This window comes from Rana temporaria, chromosome 11, assembly GCF_905171775.1.
Source record: "Rana temporaria chromosome 11, aRanTem1.1, whole genome shotgun sequence".
Lineage (NCBI taxonomy): Eukaryota > Metazoa > Chordata > Amphibia > Anura > Ranidae > Rana > Rana temporaria.
The window spans coordinates 156654117-156670675 of NC_053499.1; the positions used below are offsets into that span (position 1 = coordinate 156654117).

The following is a 16559-nucleotide window of genomic DNA, read 5'->3' on the forward strand; positions in this document are numbered from 1 at the left end:
TATACCGGGTCTTAACTTCTGTGCAAGTCCCACCCTCTCCAAGCAATAATCCCGGCTGCTAGGGGTGCAACGGATCAAAAAACTCACGGATTGTTTCTCGGATCAGAGTCACGGATCAGCAAAAAAAAAAGACAAATAAGTCAGGGAAGGCAGGGGGGCTCACCTAGGCCGCTGCCAAGTGGAGCAAGATGGCCGCCGCTCCAGGAGGTAGGCCGACACTGCGGCCTGTCCCAAGGCAGGTGTAGGCTGCGGATGTGCTGCAGGATCGCTCTCAGGCACTCCGGAGGCTGATCCAGGAGGGGAGCGAACTCCAGGCAATCAGGAAGGCCAGGAAAGCTTGTTGCGGCTGCCGCCGGGAGGACCAAGATGGCCGCCGCTCCGGGAGCTAGGCCGAAGCCGCGGCCTTTCCTATGGCCGATGCAGGACCGGGAGGCGGCTCGCACTACCTGCGTCCTACTCCAATCCGCGGATCACGTGTGTGCCGACTCAAAGGTGTCGATCCGTACAGATCACGGATCAATGACGATCCGATGCACCACAATTCAAAATGAAAAAATAAATAAAAATACAGCCATAGAAGGCTAACGTGTTTCGAGCCGAAACACGTTGGCATCTTCTATGGCTGTATTTTACTATGTCTAAAAAAGGAAAACCATTTTGCTGACATGTAACGATCGTGCCGGCTTTTCTCCAAGGATTGTGCATCATGTCAGGTTTTCAGAGACCTTCCAGCCAGGGCATCGGATTTTCAGAGCCGCTAGAATATTGGAGCAGAGGTTCGTAGCGCTGTCTCATTTTATTCAATTTAACCACTTCCCGCCCGTAGGACGTCCTGGGCTTTGAGTGGGGATATCTAAATGATGCCTGCAGCTACAGGCATTGTTCAGATATCGTTTGTTTCAGTCAGCGATTCCCTGCAACGTAAAAGGCATCATAGCGGCTGTTTAGCAGCTTAAATTGCGTTTACAGGTGGCGAGAGGGGCGAGCCCAGAAAAGCATCAAAGGGCAGTGGGAGGGGGACATACCCTCTCACCGCCCCCCGGTGCTTCTCTGGGCTCGCCCATGTGATCGGGGAGTCGGAAAATGTAGCCACTGATGGCAGATTACAATAGAGCTGGCCGTGGACCAGATGGTCCCCCGCCATCACTATGACCCTTGGAGGACATCACTTCCGGCGCTGGCAGACATAAACACTAAGGGCCGGATTCAGATACATTGCAGTATCTGCCGGCGCGGCGTAACGTATGTCAGATACGGTACGCCGCCGTAACTTAGGGCGCAAGTTCCGTATGCAAAAAGAACTTGCGCCCTTAGTTACGGCGGCATAACGTATGGAGATGATGTGGGCGTGTTTTATGTAAATTCCCTGTGACCACACGTTCGTGAAAAAATCCCAGTGCGCATGCTCGAAATTACGCCGCAAGTCGTCATTGCTTTAAACGTGAGCGTAACTTACGTACAGCCCTATTCGCGAACGACTTACGCAAACGACGTAAAATTTTAAAAACTCGACGCAGGAACGACGTCCATACTTAACATTAGCTACGCCTCATATAGCAGGGGTAACTTTACGCCGAAAAAAGCCTAACATAAACGATGTAAAAAAATGCGCCGGCTGGACGTACGTTTCTGAATCGGCGTATATACCTAATTAGCATATTCATAGCGTAACTATACGGAAGCGCCACCTAGCGGCCAGCGTAAATATGCAGCCTAAGATACGACGGTGTAAGACACTTACGCCGGTCGGATCTTAGGGAAATCTATGCGTAACTGATTCTCTGAATCAGGCGCATAGATACGACCACGCACACTCAGAGATACGACGGCATATCTGGAGATACGCCGTCGTATCTCCGTTCTGAATCTGACCCTAAAGGTTTTTTTGCTGGAAAGCCTGAGATCGATAGCCCCCAAATCTCTCCAAAAAGAGGACCTGTCATACCCTACTCCTATTACAAGGAATGTTTATATTCCTTGTAATAAAAATACCAGTGATTAAAAAAAAAAACAATTAAGTGCCCCCATTCCCTCGTGCATATACACACACACACACACACACACACACAGTATCTATCTTACAAAAGTGAGTACACCCCTCACATTTTTGTAAATCTTTTCTTGTATCTTTTCATGTGACAACACTGAAGAAATGACACTTTGTATCTACAATGTTGTGTAGTGAGTGTGCAGCTTGTATAACAGTGTCAATTTGCTGTCCCCTCAAAATAACTCAACACACAGCCATTAATGTCTAAACCGCTGGCAACAAAAGTGAGTACACCCCTAAATGAAAATCTCCAAATTGGGCCCAAAGTGTCAATATTTTGTGTGGCCGCCATTATTTTCCAGCACTGCCTTAACCCTCTTTGGCATGGAGTTCACCAGAGCTTCACAGGTTGTCACTGGTGTCCTCAGAGCAGGACTATGGGCATTGCTTTGGTCTTGATGACATCAGGACCCTAGACTGGTGGAGCGCAGGGGTGCAGAAGCTGCGAGGATCCAGTCTAGCTGCAGGAAGCAGCAGAGGATCGGGTAAGTAAGTATATCTTCTTGTATTTTACCCCTAGGTAGAAATGAGCAAGTGTGGGCAGAGCCCCACAAGGGATCTATGTATTTATTTATATTTATTCGCCCAGAGTTAGGCTTTATGGGAAAATGCTTAAAATGTTTTCGCAAATAGGAAAAAAGTATGAAAAGTTTATAGAGAACATCAGAGTGAGATGGCAAAAAATGTTTGTTTACAAGAGAAATACTTACTCCATGATAAGGGGCTCATCTGAATACGTCCCATTTAGTTGAACCTTTTGATTTTTATCTGAAAAAAAAAGAAGAAGAAGAAGAAGCAATTATAATAAAAATCACACAGATTTGGCTGCTCATAAAATGATGGATCTGGCTAATATAGTGGAGAACTAAGACGTAGATTTAGATCCATCTATGGGCCGATTGTACTGAAGTCGATACATTAATCGACTGCAGTACAACCAGCCTATCAGATTTTTTTTCATGTGATTACTGTCAGTGGCTATAGCCGCCAGCAGTAATCATTGTGTTACGCTGGCACACTACAAAAAGCACTATGGGAGGGATTCCCCTATTAACACTGAATGTGTTGCTACCGAGAGATCACATGACCCAGTCCCAGTGATGGCCACTGAGAGATCACATGACCCAGTGACAGCCACTGAGAGATCACATGACCCAGTGACGGCCACTGAGAGATCACATGACCCAGTGACGGCCACTGAGAGATCACATGACCCAGTGACGGCCACTGAGAGATCACATGACCCAGTGACTGCCACTGGGAGATCACATGACCCAGTGACGGCCACTGAGAGATCACATGACCCAGTGACGGCCACTGAGAGATCACATGACCCAGTGACGGCCACTGAGAGATCACATGACCCAGTGACGGCCACTGAGAGATCACATGACCCAGTGACGGCCACTGAGAGATCACATGACCCAGTGACGGCCACTGAGAGATCACATGACCCAGTGACGGCCACTGAGAGATCACATGACCCAGTGACGGCCACTGAGAGATCCCCTGACCCAGTGACGGCCACTGAGATCACATGACCCAGCGACGGCCACAGAGATCACATGACCCAGTCCTAGTGATAGCTACTGTGGGGTCACATGACCCAGTCCCAGTGAAAGCCACTTTCACATGACCCAGTCCCACATGACCCAGTCCCAGTGAAAGCCACTGAGAGGGGGGGGGGTCACATGACCCAGTCCCAGTGAAAGCAACTGAGGAGGGGTCACATAACCAATTGAAAGCCACTGAGAGGAGGGGGTCACATGACCCAGTCCCAGTGAAAGCCACTGGGGGGGGGTCACCAGTGAACGCCACTGAGGGGGGGGGGGGGGGTCACATGACTTCCCTCTACATTGGCATATCATAGAAGGGTACACAGAAATCTATAGTGCCTGTTCCATCAAGTTGAATGTAAATCAATTTCCCATTTCAGTTCAGCAGACCCTTCAGTTTCCTTTTCACGGCTTATGCAAGGTGATTTCCACAATTATTCTCCATGTATTAGAATTCCAGAGACGAGCCCCGGAGCCGGTGGCGTCAGATCACCTAATTAGAATTGGTAAGCCTCGCCTTCCTTTCATTAGATCTGACAAGGCCTGTTCAAGAGACAAAAACGCACGCCGCTCCCCACCGACACATCTATTTGTTTTCCTGCAAGCAGAGCACGGAAATAAAATCACACAGAGAGAAAATCCTGGCGACGTGCCTCGAGCGCACTTCACTACCAACCGCCGTGCCAGGACTTATCCCAACCCCAGCCGAGAACACCCAATGCCCAGCCTGCGGGTAGCATGTGCCCTTCTGAAACCCATTCTGTGCCCCTGTAGTGTTTTTATACCTGGGGGCTTACTCTACCCAGTGAGGGAAGAAAATCCTTCAGACTTCCTTCATACAATATTACTATTTTTCTGTGCCGTCCATTCCTAGTTCTTTTTTTTTTTTATCTTTCTTTTTCTGACCATCTCCTGTATCGTGTCCACAGTCTCTGACCATCTCCTGTATCGTGTCCACAGTCTCTGACCATCTCCTTTATCGTGTCCGCAGTCTCTGACCATCTCCTGTATCGTGTCCACAGTCTCTGACCATCTCCTGTATCGTGTCCACAGTCTCTGACCATCTCCTGTAGCATGTCCACAGTCTCTGACCATCTCCTGTATCGTGTCCGCAGTCTCTGACCATCTCCTGTATCGTGTCTGCAGTCTCTGACCATCTCCTGTATCGTGTCCGCAGTCTCTGACCATCTCCTGTATCGTGTCCGCAGTCTCTGACCATCTCCTGTATCGTGTCCGCAATCTCTGACCATCTCCTGTATCGTGTCTACAGTCTCTGACCATCTCCTGTATCGTGTCCACAGTCTCTGACCATCTCCTGTATCGTGTCTACAGTCTCTGACCATCTCCTGTATCGCGTCCTCAGTCTCTGACCATCTCCTGTATCGTGTCCATAGTCTCTGGCCATCTCCTGTATCGTGTCCACAGTCTCGTGGCCACAGTCTCTGACCATCTCCTGTATCGTGTCCACAGTCTCTGACCATCTCCTGTATCGTGTCCACAGTCTCTGACCATCTCCTGTATCGTGTCCACAGTCTCTGGCCATCTCCTGTATCGTGGCCACAGTCTCTGACCATCTCCTGTATCGTGTCCACAGTCTCTGACCATCTCCTGTATCGTGTCCACAGTCTCTGACCATCTCCTGTATCGTGTCCACAGTCTCTGACCATCTCCTGTATCGTGTCCGCAGTCTCTGACCATCTCCTGTATCGTGTCCGCAGTCTCTGACCATCTCCTGTATCGTGTCCACAGTCTCTGACCATCTCCTGTATCGTGTCCGCAGTCTCTGGCCATCTCCTGCAGCATGCCTGTAATCTCTGACCATTTCTTATAGCCTGTCCGTGGTCTCTGATCATCTCCTGTAGCATGCCCGTAGTCTCTCACCATCTCCTGTATCATACAGTCTGCGGTGGTTTTTAACCCTTTCTCGGTCGCTAGCTGGGGTAAAACCGCCCCACTAGCGGCCGAATAGCGTCGCAAAATTGACGGTAAAGCGCCTCTAAAAAAAGCGGCACCCCAGTGTGAAAGGGGCTTAAGAATGAGCTGGGTTTGGTCTGAACTCAGTTTTGCAAAACTGGTGGAAAGCTATCACACGAATGCATACAACCCCCCCCCCCCATAACCATGCGTGAAAGAAAAGTGTTTGTGTTATCATTCATATTCTCCGATTAATGGCCAAGAAATCAAATTATGCCAGGGTATGTAAACTTATGAGCACAGATGTATATTATATATATAACCTGTAAATTTATTCTTAAACAGCAGTAGTATTTCTGGACATAAAACACAAAAGAGGAGCAATAGGCCGTGTAACTTACTGAGCGTCTGATTCTGTCCCCAGTAGATGACAATGGAAAGGGGAGTGTCTTTTCCAAGCTGTGCTCTGGGTATGGTGGTCAGCAACACATCCATCTGCGAATCTCCATTATAATCTCCGGGAACCACGCTGGTGATCACAACCCCTTCACTCCTAGGAGGGGAAAATAAAAACATAAAAATGTATAGTAATGGAAATGGAATAGTGTCCCGTCATTGGTATCAGTGGGAGGAATAGTGACCCATCATTGGTATCAGTGGGAGGAATAGTGACCCATCATTGGTGTCAGTGGGAGGAATAGTGTCCCATCATTGGTGTCAGTGGGAGGAATAGTGTCCCATCATTGGCGTCAGTGGGAGGAATAGTGTCCCATCATTGGTATCAGTGGGAGGAATGGTGTCCCATCATTGGTGTCAGTGGGAGGAATAGTGCCCCATCATTGGTGTCAGTGGGAGGAATAGTGTCCCATCATTGGCGTCAGTGGGAGGAATAGTGTCCCATCATTGGTATCAGTGGGAGGAATAGTGTCCCATCATTGGTGTCAGTGGGAGGAATAGTGTCCCATCATTGGTGTCAGTGGGAGGAATAGTGTCCCATCATTGGTGTCAGTGGGAGGAATAGTGTCCCATCATTGGTGTCAGTGGGGGGAATAGTGTCCCATCATTGGTGTCAGTTGTACTTACTCTAATGCCAGCGTGACTTTCGGGGTAAAAGACGGCGTTGCCTTCAGATCTGACAAAAATATCCGCAACTCATCACCTGGAATGACAAAAAAAACAGGCGTGATAAATGAAGAGCGATCGACGATCAATCAATCCAACACAAGACGCTTTCACTACACCCGGCGCCCACTTCCACCTCCGATCAGTCTCTTGCTGTCCCATATTTCCAAGATACAGATTCCCGGCAGAGATTCACAGCCTGGCTGATGGCAAAGCCTGCGATTGGCCGCCCTGGTCTGCTCCGCCCACATTATCATAGTGAGAGAACTTTTAAAACACACGCAAAATGGCAGCCGGAGTCCATATCTGCAGACATATATCTACACATAGGAGTGATTGTAAACCTCAGACATGAAATATGAACAAAGCATATCCCTCTATAGCATGGGTCCTCAAACTACGGCCCTCCAGGTGTTCAGGAACTACAATTCCCATCATGCCTAGTCATGTCTGTGAATGTCAGAGTTTTGCAATGCCTCATGGGATTTGTAGTTCCGCAACAGCTGGAGGGCCGCAGTTTGAGGATCCCTGCTCTATAGTGTGTACTTATCTCATCACAGAGCACCGAGTGTCATTTCTGTCTGCTGCTTCCTTCCTCTGCTGTCTGCACGAGTCACTTCTGACAAGTTTTCCTGACACCAAGAGAAAAATGGTGACACGGGAGGGAGGTCCAGCTGATTGACAGCCTCATCTCTGTTCCTGAGTGAAGGGGGTGTGTCCCTTCCCTCCAATCAGCTCTCCTCTCTGATGTAACTTCAGCTCCCCGCCCCCTGCTTTCCAGAGCTGAGAGATCCTGTGTAATTTCTGCACTTTGAAGGGATGTAGAGAAGATAATACAGCAGATATTCAGGTACAACTTATGTAGGAGGATTTGTTTCATCCCTGTTCCTGGGTACTGAGTGAAGGGGGGTGTGTCCCTTCCCTCCAATCAGCTCTCCTCTCTGATGTAACATCAGCTCCCCGCCCCCTGCTTTTCAGAGCTGAGAGATCCTGTGTAATTTCTGCACTTTGAAGGGATGTAGAGAAGAGAATACAAGTTTTCCTGACACTGAGAGAAAAAAGGTGACAGAGGAGGGAGCTCCAGCACACAGCCTGTGATTGACAGCCTCAGCTCTGTCCCTGTGTTCTGTGTGAAGAGGGGGCGGGGGAACCTTCCCTCCAATCAGCTCTCTTCACTGAGCTCTGTAGAGAGTAACTTCAGCTCCCCACCCACTTTTTTTCTGAACACCCAGACAAGCTTTATAAATACAGCCCTTTGAATGGATGTAGAGGAGAGAAAACCTCAGATAAACAGATACAACTTATGTAGGAGGATTTGTTTCATCTCTGTTCCTGAGTAAAGGGGGGGGGGTCCTTTCCCTCCAATCAGCTCTCCTCACTGATGTCACTTCAGCTCCCCGCCCCCTGCTTTTCAGAGCTTGTGTAATTTCTGCACTTTGAACGGATGTAGAGAAGATAAACAGGTACAACTTATGTGCATCACCTGAGGCCAGTCACTTCATTGGGTGTATGAAAGGGTGTACAGCCACTTTAAAGCTGAACTATAGCTTCCTTAGAGTTAAAGCGGAAGTAAACCTATCCATAAAACCAGTTTCATTTACGGCATGTGCCGGAAATGTAACAATCCTATTGGTTGTGCTCTCAACCAAACTGTCAAACTATCCAATGGCTGGTGTCATAACTGATCACATGTGCAGCATCATGGCAGTTCTAGATTAAACAGAGGCCAAGATGGCAGCTTTCTTGAATGAAAACGATAGGGGGGGGGGTTTACTTCCACTTTAAGTTGTACCGGTGACTTGTCCTTAAGGTTCCCCTAACGGGAAAGTTCCTTCAAGGACTGCGCAGGCGCAAACTTGCCGACGGAAATCTCCGAACCTCGGCCGGCATCCGGGCTCATTCTTTAACCACTTGCCGACCTCCTCATGTAGATATACGTCAGCAGAATGGCACGTACAGGCACATCAACGTACCTGTACGTCCTCTGCTAGACGTGGGTGGGGGGGTCCGATCGGGACCCCCCCCCCCCGCTGCGTGCGGCGGTCGGTAAGCCTCGGGGAGCGATCCGGGACGACGGCGCGGCTATTCGTTTCTAGCCGCTCCGTCGCGATCGCTCCCCGGAGCTGAAGAACGGGGAGAGCCGTATGTAGACACAGCTTCCCCGTGCTTCACTGTGGCGGCTGCATCGATCGTGTGATCCCTTTTATAAGGGAGACTCGATCGATGACGTCAGACCTACAGCCACACCCCTCTACAGTTGTAAACACACACTAGGTGAACACTAACTCCTACAGCGCCCCCTGTGGTTAACTCCCAAACTGCAACTGTCATTTTCACAATAAACAATGCAATTTAAATGCATTTTTTGCTGTGAAAATGACAATGGTCCCAAAAATGTGTCAAAATTGTCCGAAGTGTCCGCCATAATGTCGCAGTCACGAAAAAAAAATCGCTGATCGCCGCCATTAGTAGTAAATAAAATAAAAATGCAATAAAACTATCCCCTATTTTGTAAACGCTATAAATTTTGCGCAAACCAATCGATAAACGATTATTGCGATTTTTTTTACCAAAAATAGGTAGAAGAATACGTATCGGCCTAAACTGAGGAAATTTTTTTTTTTATATATGTTTTTGGGGGATATTTATTATAGCAAAAAGTAAAAAATATTGCATTTTTTTCAAAATTGTCGCTCTATTTTTGTTTATAGCGCAAAAAATAAAAACCGCAGAGGTGATCAAATACCACCAAAAGAAAGCTCTATTTGTGGGGAAAAAAGGACGCCAATTTTGTTTGGGAGCCACGTCGCACGACCGCGCAATTGTCTGTTAAAGCGACGCAGTCCCGAACTGTAAAAACCCCTTGGGTCTTTAGGCAGCATATTGGTCCGGGGCTTAAGTGGTTAACATCCCCGTGGATTGGCCAGGAGGCCGACTGGCCACTTTCCTCGAAATCCACGTCGCCCTGGATGCCGGCCGAGGTTCTAGGAACTTTCTCGTTAGCCGGAACCATATCGGCAGATCAGATTGCGCCTGCGCAGGAACTTTCACGTGAGCCGGAACCATATCGGCAGATCACCGGCTCCACTGCTGGATTGAAATGGCTTACTCTGATTTCACTGCACACTGTGAGCTTCTCACAGCTTCATGTGCAGAAGGTGGAGAAAACATTCAGCAGGGGGCGCTTTTCGTTTCCCACAATGCATCGCTCCAACAGCTGCCGGCTCTACAAATAAAGACGTCTCCGGGATTGATTGACAGGACCAAATTAGTTACAAGGCAACAGCTGAGAGGTGTGCGTCTGTAAAGGGCGGAGCGTTTCTGTGCGACGGGACAGTCCATGATTTGCACACACAAAGTGCGCACCTCGCCTTAAAGCAAAACGCGACGCCATAGCACATAATCTTCATCCATTCCCCATGATTAATTATACTACCAGCATTAGTGTGGGCTGGAAATTCCTCCTGTTTCTTCTTGCTGGAGGCGGCCATTTTGTTGAAGCCCAGAGCCCCTGAGCAGCAGAAAATCTTAAAGTGGAGCTAAACCCATCAATTTAACTGTTTAACCTCCTCCCGCCCAGCGCTATAGCCGAAGGATGACTACAGCGCAGGTTTTAATTGCTGGGAGGCTGTCATATGATGTCCTCCCGTGTATGAGCAAATTTGTGTCCCAAGAGCTGACACTCCAGAGATCGGGGGCCCGGTCCCCAGAGCTGACACTCCAGTGATCGGGGGCCTGGTCCCCAGAGATGACACTCCAATGATCGGGGCCCGGTCCCCAGAGCTGACACTCCAGTGATCGGGGGCCCGGTCCCAAGAGCTGACACTCAAGTGATAGGGGCCCGGTCCCAAGAGCTGACACTCCAGTGATCGGGGCCCGGTCCCAAGAGCTGACACTCCAGCGATCGGGCCTGGCCCGCAGAGCGGACACTCCAGGGATCGGGGCCCGGTCCCCAGAGCTGACACTCCAGTGATCGGGGCCCGGTCCGCAGAGCTGACACTCCAGTGATCGGGGCCCGGTCCGCAGAGCTGACACTCCAGTGATCGGGGGCCTGGTCCCCAGAGCTGACACTCCAGCGATCGGGGGCCTGGTCCCCAGAGCTGACACTCCAGCGATCGGGCCCGGTCCCAAGAGCTGACACTCCAGTGATCGGGGGCCTGGTCCCCAGAGCTGACACTCCAGCGATCGGGGGCCTGGTCCCCAGAGCTGACACTCCAGCGATCGGGCCCGGTCCCAAGAGCTGACACTCCAGCGATCGGGCCTGGCCCGCAGAGCTGACACTCCAGTGATCAGGAGCCCGGTCCCCAGAGCTGACACTCCAGGGATCGGGCCCGGTCCCCAGAGCTGACACACCAGTGATAGAGGGCCCGGTCCCCAGAGCTGACACTCCAGTGATCAGGAGCCCGGTCCCCAGAGCTGACACACCAGCGATCGGGGGCCCGGTCCCCAGAGCTGACACTCCAGTGATCAGGAGCCCGGTCCCCAGAGCTGACACTCCAGGGATCGGGCCCGGTCCCCAGAGCTGACACTCCAGTGATCGGGGGCCCGGTCCCCAGAGCTGACACTCCAGTGATCAGGAGCCCGGTCCCCAGAGCTGACACTCCAGGGATCGGGCCCGGTCCCCAGAGCTGACACTCCAGTGATCGGGGGCCCGGTCCCCAGAGCTGACACTCCAGTGATCAGGAGCCCGGTCCCCAGAGCTGACACACCAGCGATCGGGGGCCCGGTCCCCAGAGCTGACACTCCAGTGATCAGGAGCCCGGTCCCCAGAGCTGACACTCCAGGGATCGGGCCCGGTCCCCAGAGCTGACACTCCAGTGATCGGGGGCCCGGTCCCCAGAGCTGACACTCCAGTGATCGGGGGCCCGGTCCCCAGAGCTGACACTCCAGTGATCGGGGGCCCGGTCCCCAGAGCTGACACTCCAGTGATCGGGGCCCGATCCCAAGAGCTGACACTCCAGTGATCGGGGCCCGGTCCCCAGAGCTGACACTCCAGTGATCGGGGCCCGATCCCAAGAGCTGACACTCCAGTGATCGGGGCCCGGTCCCAAGAGCTGACACTCCAGCGATCGGGGGCCCGGTCCCCAGAGCTGACACTCCAGTGATCTGGGGCCGGGTCCCAAGAGCTGACACTCAGTACAAATCTTCCCGAGGACCAATGGTTGATAGACGGACAGTTCCTTTGTCTTGCTGTGTCTGGAGCTCGGCTTTATTCCCACACACATTGTCCGCCTGAAAACACGGAACAAATAAAAGGTGGATTGGAGTTTATTCAGCCTCACCAAAGGTAAACATTCCAACACGTCACCCAACCAGACACATGGAGGGTGTATAGAGGAGGAACCAACATATGCGGAGGAGGAGACCAGGGTATAGTGCGCTAAAGACATGTGTATGAAAGTGCCTCTGTTTTTCCACAGAGCTGACACTCTAATCATCAAATCATGCCCCTCCAATCATATTGGACTACAGGTCCCAGCCAGACACCAAAGGCCGGGTCTTGACCACAGAGCTGACACTCTAATCATTACATCTGGGCCATCTGGATATGAACGACACAACAGCTTAAACCTTGTCCACAGAGCTAACACTCTAATCATTAGATCTGGGCCTTACAGTCAAATCAGACACTAAAGTTTCAAGCCAGACACAGGAAGACAGGCCCGGTCCTCAGAGCTGACACTCCAGTGATCGGGGGCCCGGTCCCCAGAGCTGACACTCCAGTGATCGGGGGGCCCGGTCCCCAGAGCTGACACTCCAGTGATCGGGGGGCCCGGTCCCCAGAGCTGACACTCCAGTGATCGGGGGGCCCGGTCCCCAGAGCTGACACTCCAGTGATCGGGGGGCCCGGTCCCCAGAGCTGACACTCCAGTGATCAGGGCCCGGGCCCAAGAGCTGACACTCCAGTGATCGGGGGCCCGGTCCCCAGAGCTGACACTCCAGTGATCGGGGGCCCGGTCCCCAGAGCTGACACTCCAGTGATCGGGGGCCCGGTCCCCAGAGCTGACACTCCAGTGATCGGGGGCCCGGTCCCCAGAGCTGACACTCCAGTGATCGGGGGCCCGGTCCCCAGAGCTGACACTCCAGTGATCGGGGCCCGGTCCCCAGAGCTGACACTCCAGTGATAGAGGGCCCGGTCCCCAGAGCTGACACTCCAGTGATAGAGGGCCCGGTCCCCAGAGCTGACACTCCAGTGATCGGGGCCCGGTCCCCAGAGCTGACACTCCAGTGATCGGGGGCCCGGTCCCCAGAGCTGACACTCCAGTGATCGGGGGCCCGGTCCCCAGAGCTGACACTCCAGTGATCGGGGGCCCGGTCCCCAGAGCTGACACTCCAGTGATCGGGGGCCCGGTCCCCAGAGCTGACACTCCAGTGATCGGGGGCCCGGTCCCCAGAGCTGACACTCCAGTGATCGGGGGGCCCGGTCCCCAGAGCTGACACTCCAGTGATCGGGGGCCCGGTCCCCAGAGCTGACACTCCAGTGATCGGGGGGCCCGGTCCCCAGAGCTGACACTCCAGTGATCGGGGGCCAGGTCTCCAGAGCTGACACTCCAGTGATCGGGGCCCGGGCCCAAGAGCTGACACTCCAGTGATCGGGGCCCGGGCCCAAGAGCTGACACTCCAGGGATCGGGGGCCCGGTCCCCAGAGCGGACACTCCAGTGATCGGGGGCCCGGTCCCCAGAGCTGACACTCCAGTGATCGGGGGCCCGGTCCCCAGAGCTGACACTCCAGTGATCGGGGGCCCGGTCCCCAGAGCTGACACTCCAGTGATCGGGGCCCGGTCCCCAGAGCTGACACTCCAGTGATCGAGGGCCCGGTCCCCAGAGCTGACACTCCAGTGATCGGGGGCCCGGTCCCCAGAGCTGACACTCCAGTGATAGAGGGCCCGGTCCCCAGAGCTGACACTCCAGTGATCGGGGCCCGGTCCCCAGAGCTGACACACCAGTGATAGAGGGCCCGGTCCCCAGAGCTGACACTCCAGTGATAGGGGCCCGGTCCCCAGAGCTGACACACCAGTGATAGAGGGCCCGGTCCCCAGAGCTGACACACCAGTGATAGGGGCCCGGTCCCCAGAGCTGACACACCAGTGATAGAGGGCCCGGTCCCCAGAGCTGACACTCCAGTGATAGGGGCCCGGTCCCCAGAGCTGACACTCCAGTGATCGGGGGCCCGGTCCCCAGAGCTGACACTCCAGTGATAGAGGGCCCGGTCCCCAGAGCTGACACTCCAGTGACAGGGGCCCGGTCCCAAGAGCTGACACTCCAGTGATAGGGGCCCGGTCCCCAGAGCTGACACTCCAGTGATCGGGGGCCCGGTCCCCAGAGCTGACACTCCAGTGATCGGGGGCCCGGCCCCCAGAGCTGACACTCCAGGGATCGGGCCCGGTCCCCAGAGCTGACACACCAGTGATAGAGGGCCCGGTCCCCAGAGCTGACACTCCAGTGATCAGGAGCCCGGTCCCCAGAGCTGACACACCAGCGATCGGGGGCCCGGTCCCCAGAGCTGACACTCCAGTGATCAGGAGCCCGGTCCCCAGAGCTGACACTCCAGGGATCGGGCCCGGTCCCCAGAGCTGACACTCCAGTGATCGGGGGCCCGGTCCCCAGAGCTGACACTCCAGTGATCGGGGGCCCGGCCCCCAGAGCTGACACTCCAGTGATCGGGGGCCCGGTCCCCAGAGCTGACACTCCAGTCATTTCAGACACTACAGATCCCAGCCAGACATGGAAAGCTCAGCCTTGTCCTTGAACTGGTCTGCAGAGCTGACACTTTAATCCTCAGATATTACAATGCCAGGCCTTGTCCATAGAGCTGACATTCTAATCCTCACATATGACACTGCAGATCCCAGCCAGGGACAGGATTCTGGGCCTTGTCTGCAGAGCTGACAGTCCTTCCCCCCCGGTACTTACCGCCTCGTATGATGAAGAGATCGGTCTGTTTATCGGCGTTGAAGTCCCCGAAGGCGGCGATCTTCCCCCGGGCCCCCGATCCCAGCACATCCCCGGTGACATTGCGGAGAGAGGCCCGGACCGGGGAGAGGAGGAGGACGGAGAGGAGAAGGAGGGTGAGGGGAGCCCCCGGTACTAACAGATCCCCCATCATACCGAACTGACACCGACACTTCCGGGTTCTGTCACAGCACCGCGACGTACGGCCGAGGGGGCGGCGCTTTACGGCATTGCTGGACAACATGGCTCAGGTGCTGGCGGATCTGGGATGGAAAGTGCTGGAGAGACGAGCCCGATCCCGGAGATCAGGTGTGACACCGACCCCCACTGTGTGCCCCCAACAACCCACTGTGTGCTCCCCCTCCATCAACTGCCCCCTGTGTGCCCCCCTCTGTCAACTGCCCATGTGTGTCTCCCAACCAGCACCCCCCCCCCCTGTCAACTGCCCCCTGTGTGCCCCCCTCTGTCAACTGCCCATGTGTGTCTCCCAACCACCACCACCCCCCCCCTGTCAACTGCCCCCTGTGTGTCTCCCAACCCCCCCCCGTCAACTGCCCCTTGTGTGTCTCCCAACCCCCACTGTCAACTGCCCACTGCGTGTCTCCCCCTCGTCAACTGCCCCCTGCGTGTCTCCCAACCCCCACCGTCAACTGCCCCCTGTGTGTCTCCCAACCCCCACCGTCAACTGCCCCCTGCGTGTCTCCCAACCCCCACCGTCAACTGCCCCCTGTGTGTCTCCCAACCCCCACCGTCAACTGCCCCCTGTGTGTCTCCCAACCCCCACCGTCAACTGCCCCCTGTGTGCTCCCCAACCCCCACCGTCAACTGCCCCCTGTGTGCTCCCCAACCCCCACCGTCAACTGCCCCCTGTGTGCTCCCCAACCGTCAACTGCCCCCTGTGTGCTCCCCAACCCCCCATCATCAACTGCCCCCCCCTGTGTTCCCCCACTGTCAACTACCCCTCTGCATGTGTGTGAGAGATGACTGCCTGCGGTGTGTAGTGCCTGCTCCCGGGGTGTGGTCTGCTCTGTGTGCTGATCCCCATAGACCCTCACACCCCCCCCCCCCCCTGCATGGAGGAGATTTATTAAGATTGCTCATCATTCATGTAACAATCCAGTCCATGTGTAACACTGCTAATCCTCTGTATGGACAGGAATGTCTGTCTACTGCCAGACATTGGGGGAGGGTTACAACCCCTGACATGTATTACAGTCTGTGTCCCATTGGGAAGATTTACCTTCACTTCCTGACCCATATAAACAACAGGAAGTGAGAGGAAATCCCCCTTAGTCAGTTGTCACCCTCCATTGGACGGTTCAGTGATGACTCCGCATTGTAGATTTCCTATCACAGAAATTAAAACCTACCAGGGGCTCTAACACCCCCCTCCCCCCAACACTCCATCCAAAACAACATGAACTTCAAAGTTTATCTAAACTTGAGACAAAGATTGTCTCTGAGGCCCCGTACACACGTCCGAGAAACTCGACGGGCAAAACACATCGTTTTGCTCGTCGAGTTCCTTGTGAAGCTGCCGAGGATCTCGGTGAGCCAAATTTTCCCATTGACCAACGAGGAAATAGAGAACATGTTCTCTATTTGGCTCAACGAGTTCCTCGGCGGGTTTCTCGGCAGAATACGTCTCGCATAGAGTTTCTTGCTGAATTTTGCCGAGAAACCCGGTCGTGTGTACGGGGCCTGACACGTTTTATCAATTCCCCCAAGTATTTCAAGTATTAAAGCAAAGGGTTGCCGCGACATCCAGGGGACTAGTATTTTCAAATTTACTTCACCATAAGCGTCACTTTGGTATAGATGTGTAAGGCGGCCATATTGGGACTTGTGGCATCACTGAGATAAACGTAGATGTGTGAGGTCACCATTTTATTCACTAAGAAACTGTTTCAGCCCTGAGATAAAGATGTGAGGTCTCCAATTATGGAAATACCTGTGACACCACT

At 53.5% G+C, this 16559-nt stretch overlaps 2 protein-coding genes across 4 annotated transcripts in view; one reads left to right on the plus strand and one right to left on the minus strand.

The window, feature by feature from the left end:
- Window positions 1–14811, minus strand: part of ITFG1 (integrin alpha FG-GAP repeat containing 1) — a 207290-nt gene extending 192479 nt beyond the window's left edge. Inside the window, exons 1-4 of the mRNA XM_040329507.1 lie at window positions 14557–14811; window positions 6604–6679; window positions 5922–6073; window positions 2761–2818 (exon numbers count right to left, since the gene is read on the minus strand). Coding sequence (XP_040185441.1) covers window positions 2761–2818; window positions 5922–6073; window positions 6604–6679; window positions 14557–14749 — 479 coding nt within the window. The 5' untranslated portion in view covers window positions 14750–14811. The remainder of the gene's footprint in view (window positions 1–2760; window positions 2819–5921; window positions 6074–6603; window positions 6680–14556) is intronic.
- Window positions 14812–14820: 9 nt separating this feature from the next.
- Window positions 14821–16559, plus strand: part of PHKB (phosphorylase kinase regulatory subunit beta) — a 237979-nt gene continuing 236240 nt past the window's right edge. For 2 of the 3 annotated variants that reach the window (XM_040329505.1, XM_040329504.1), the window contains exon 1: window positions 14821–14904. Coding sequence is in view for 1 of the 3 variants with exons in the window: in XM_040329506.1 (XP_040185440.1) it covers window positions 14838–14904 (67 nt within the window). In the remaining 2 variants the exon portion in view is untranslated. The remainder of the gene's footprint in view (window positions 14905–16559) is intronic. The other variant, XM_040329506.1, reaches the window with a different exon arrangement.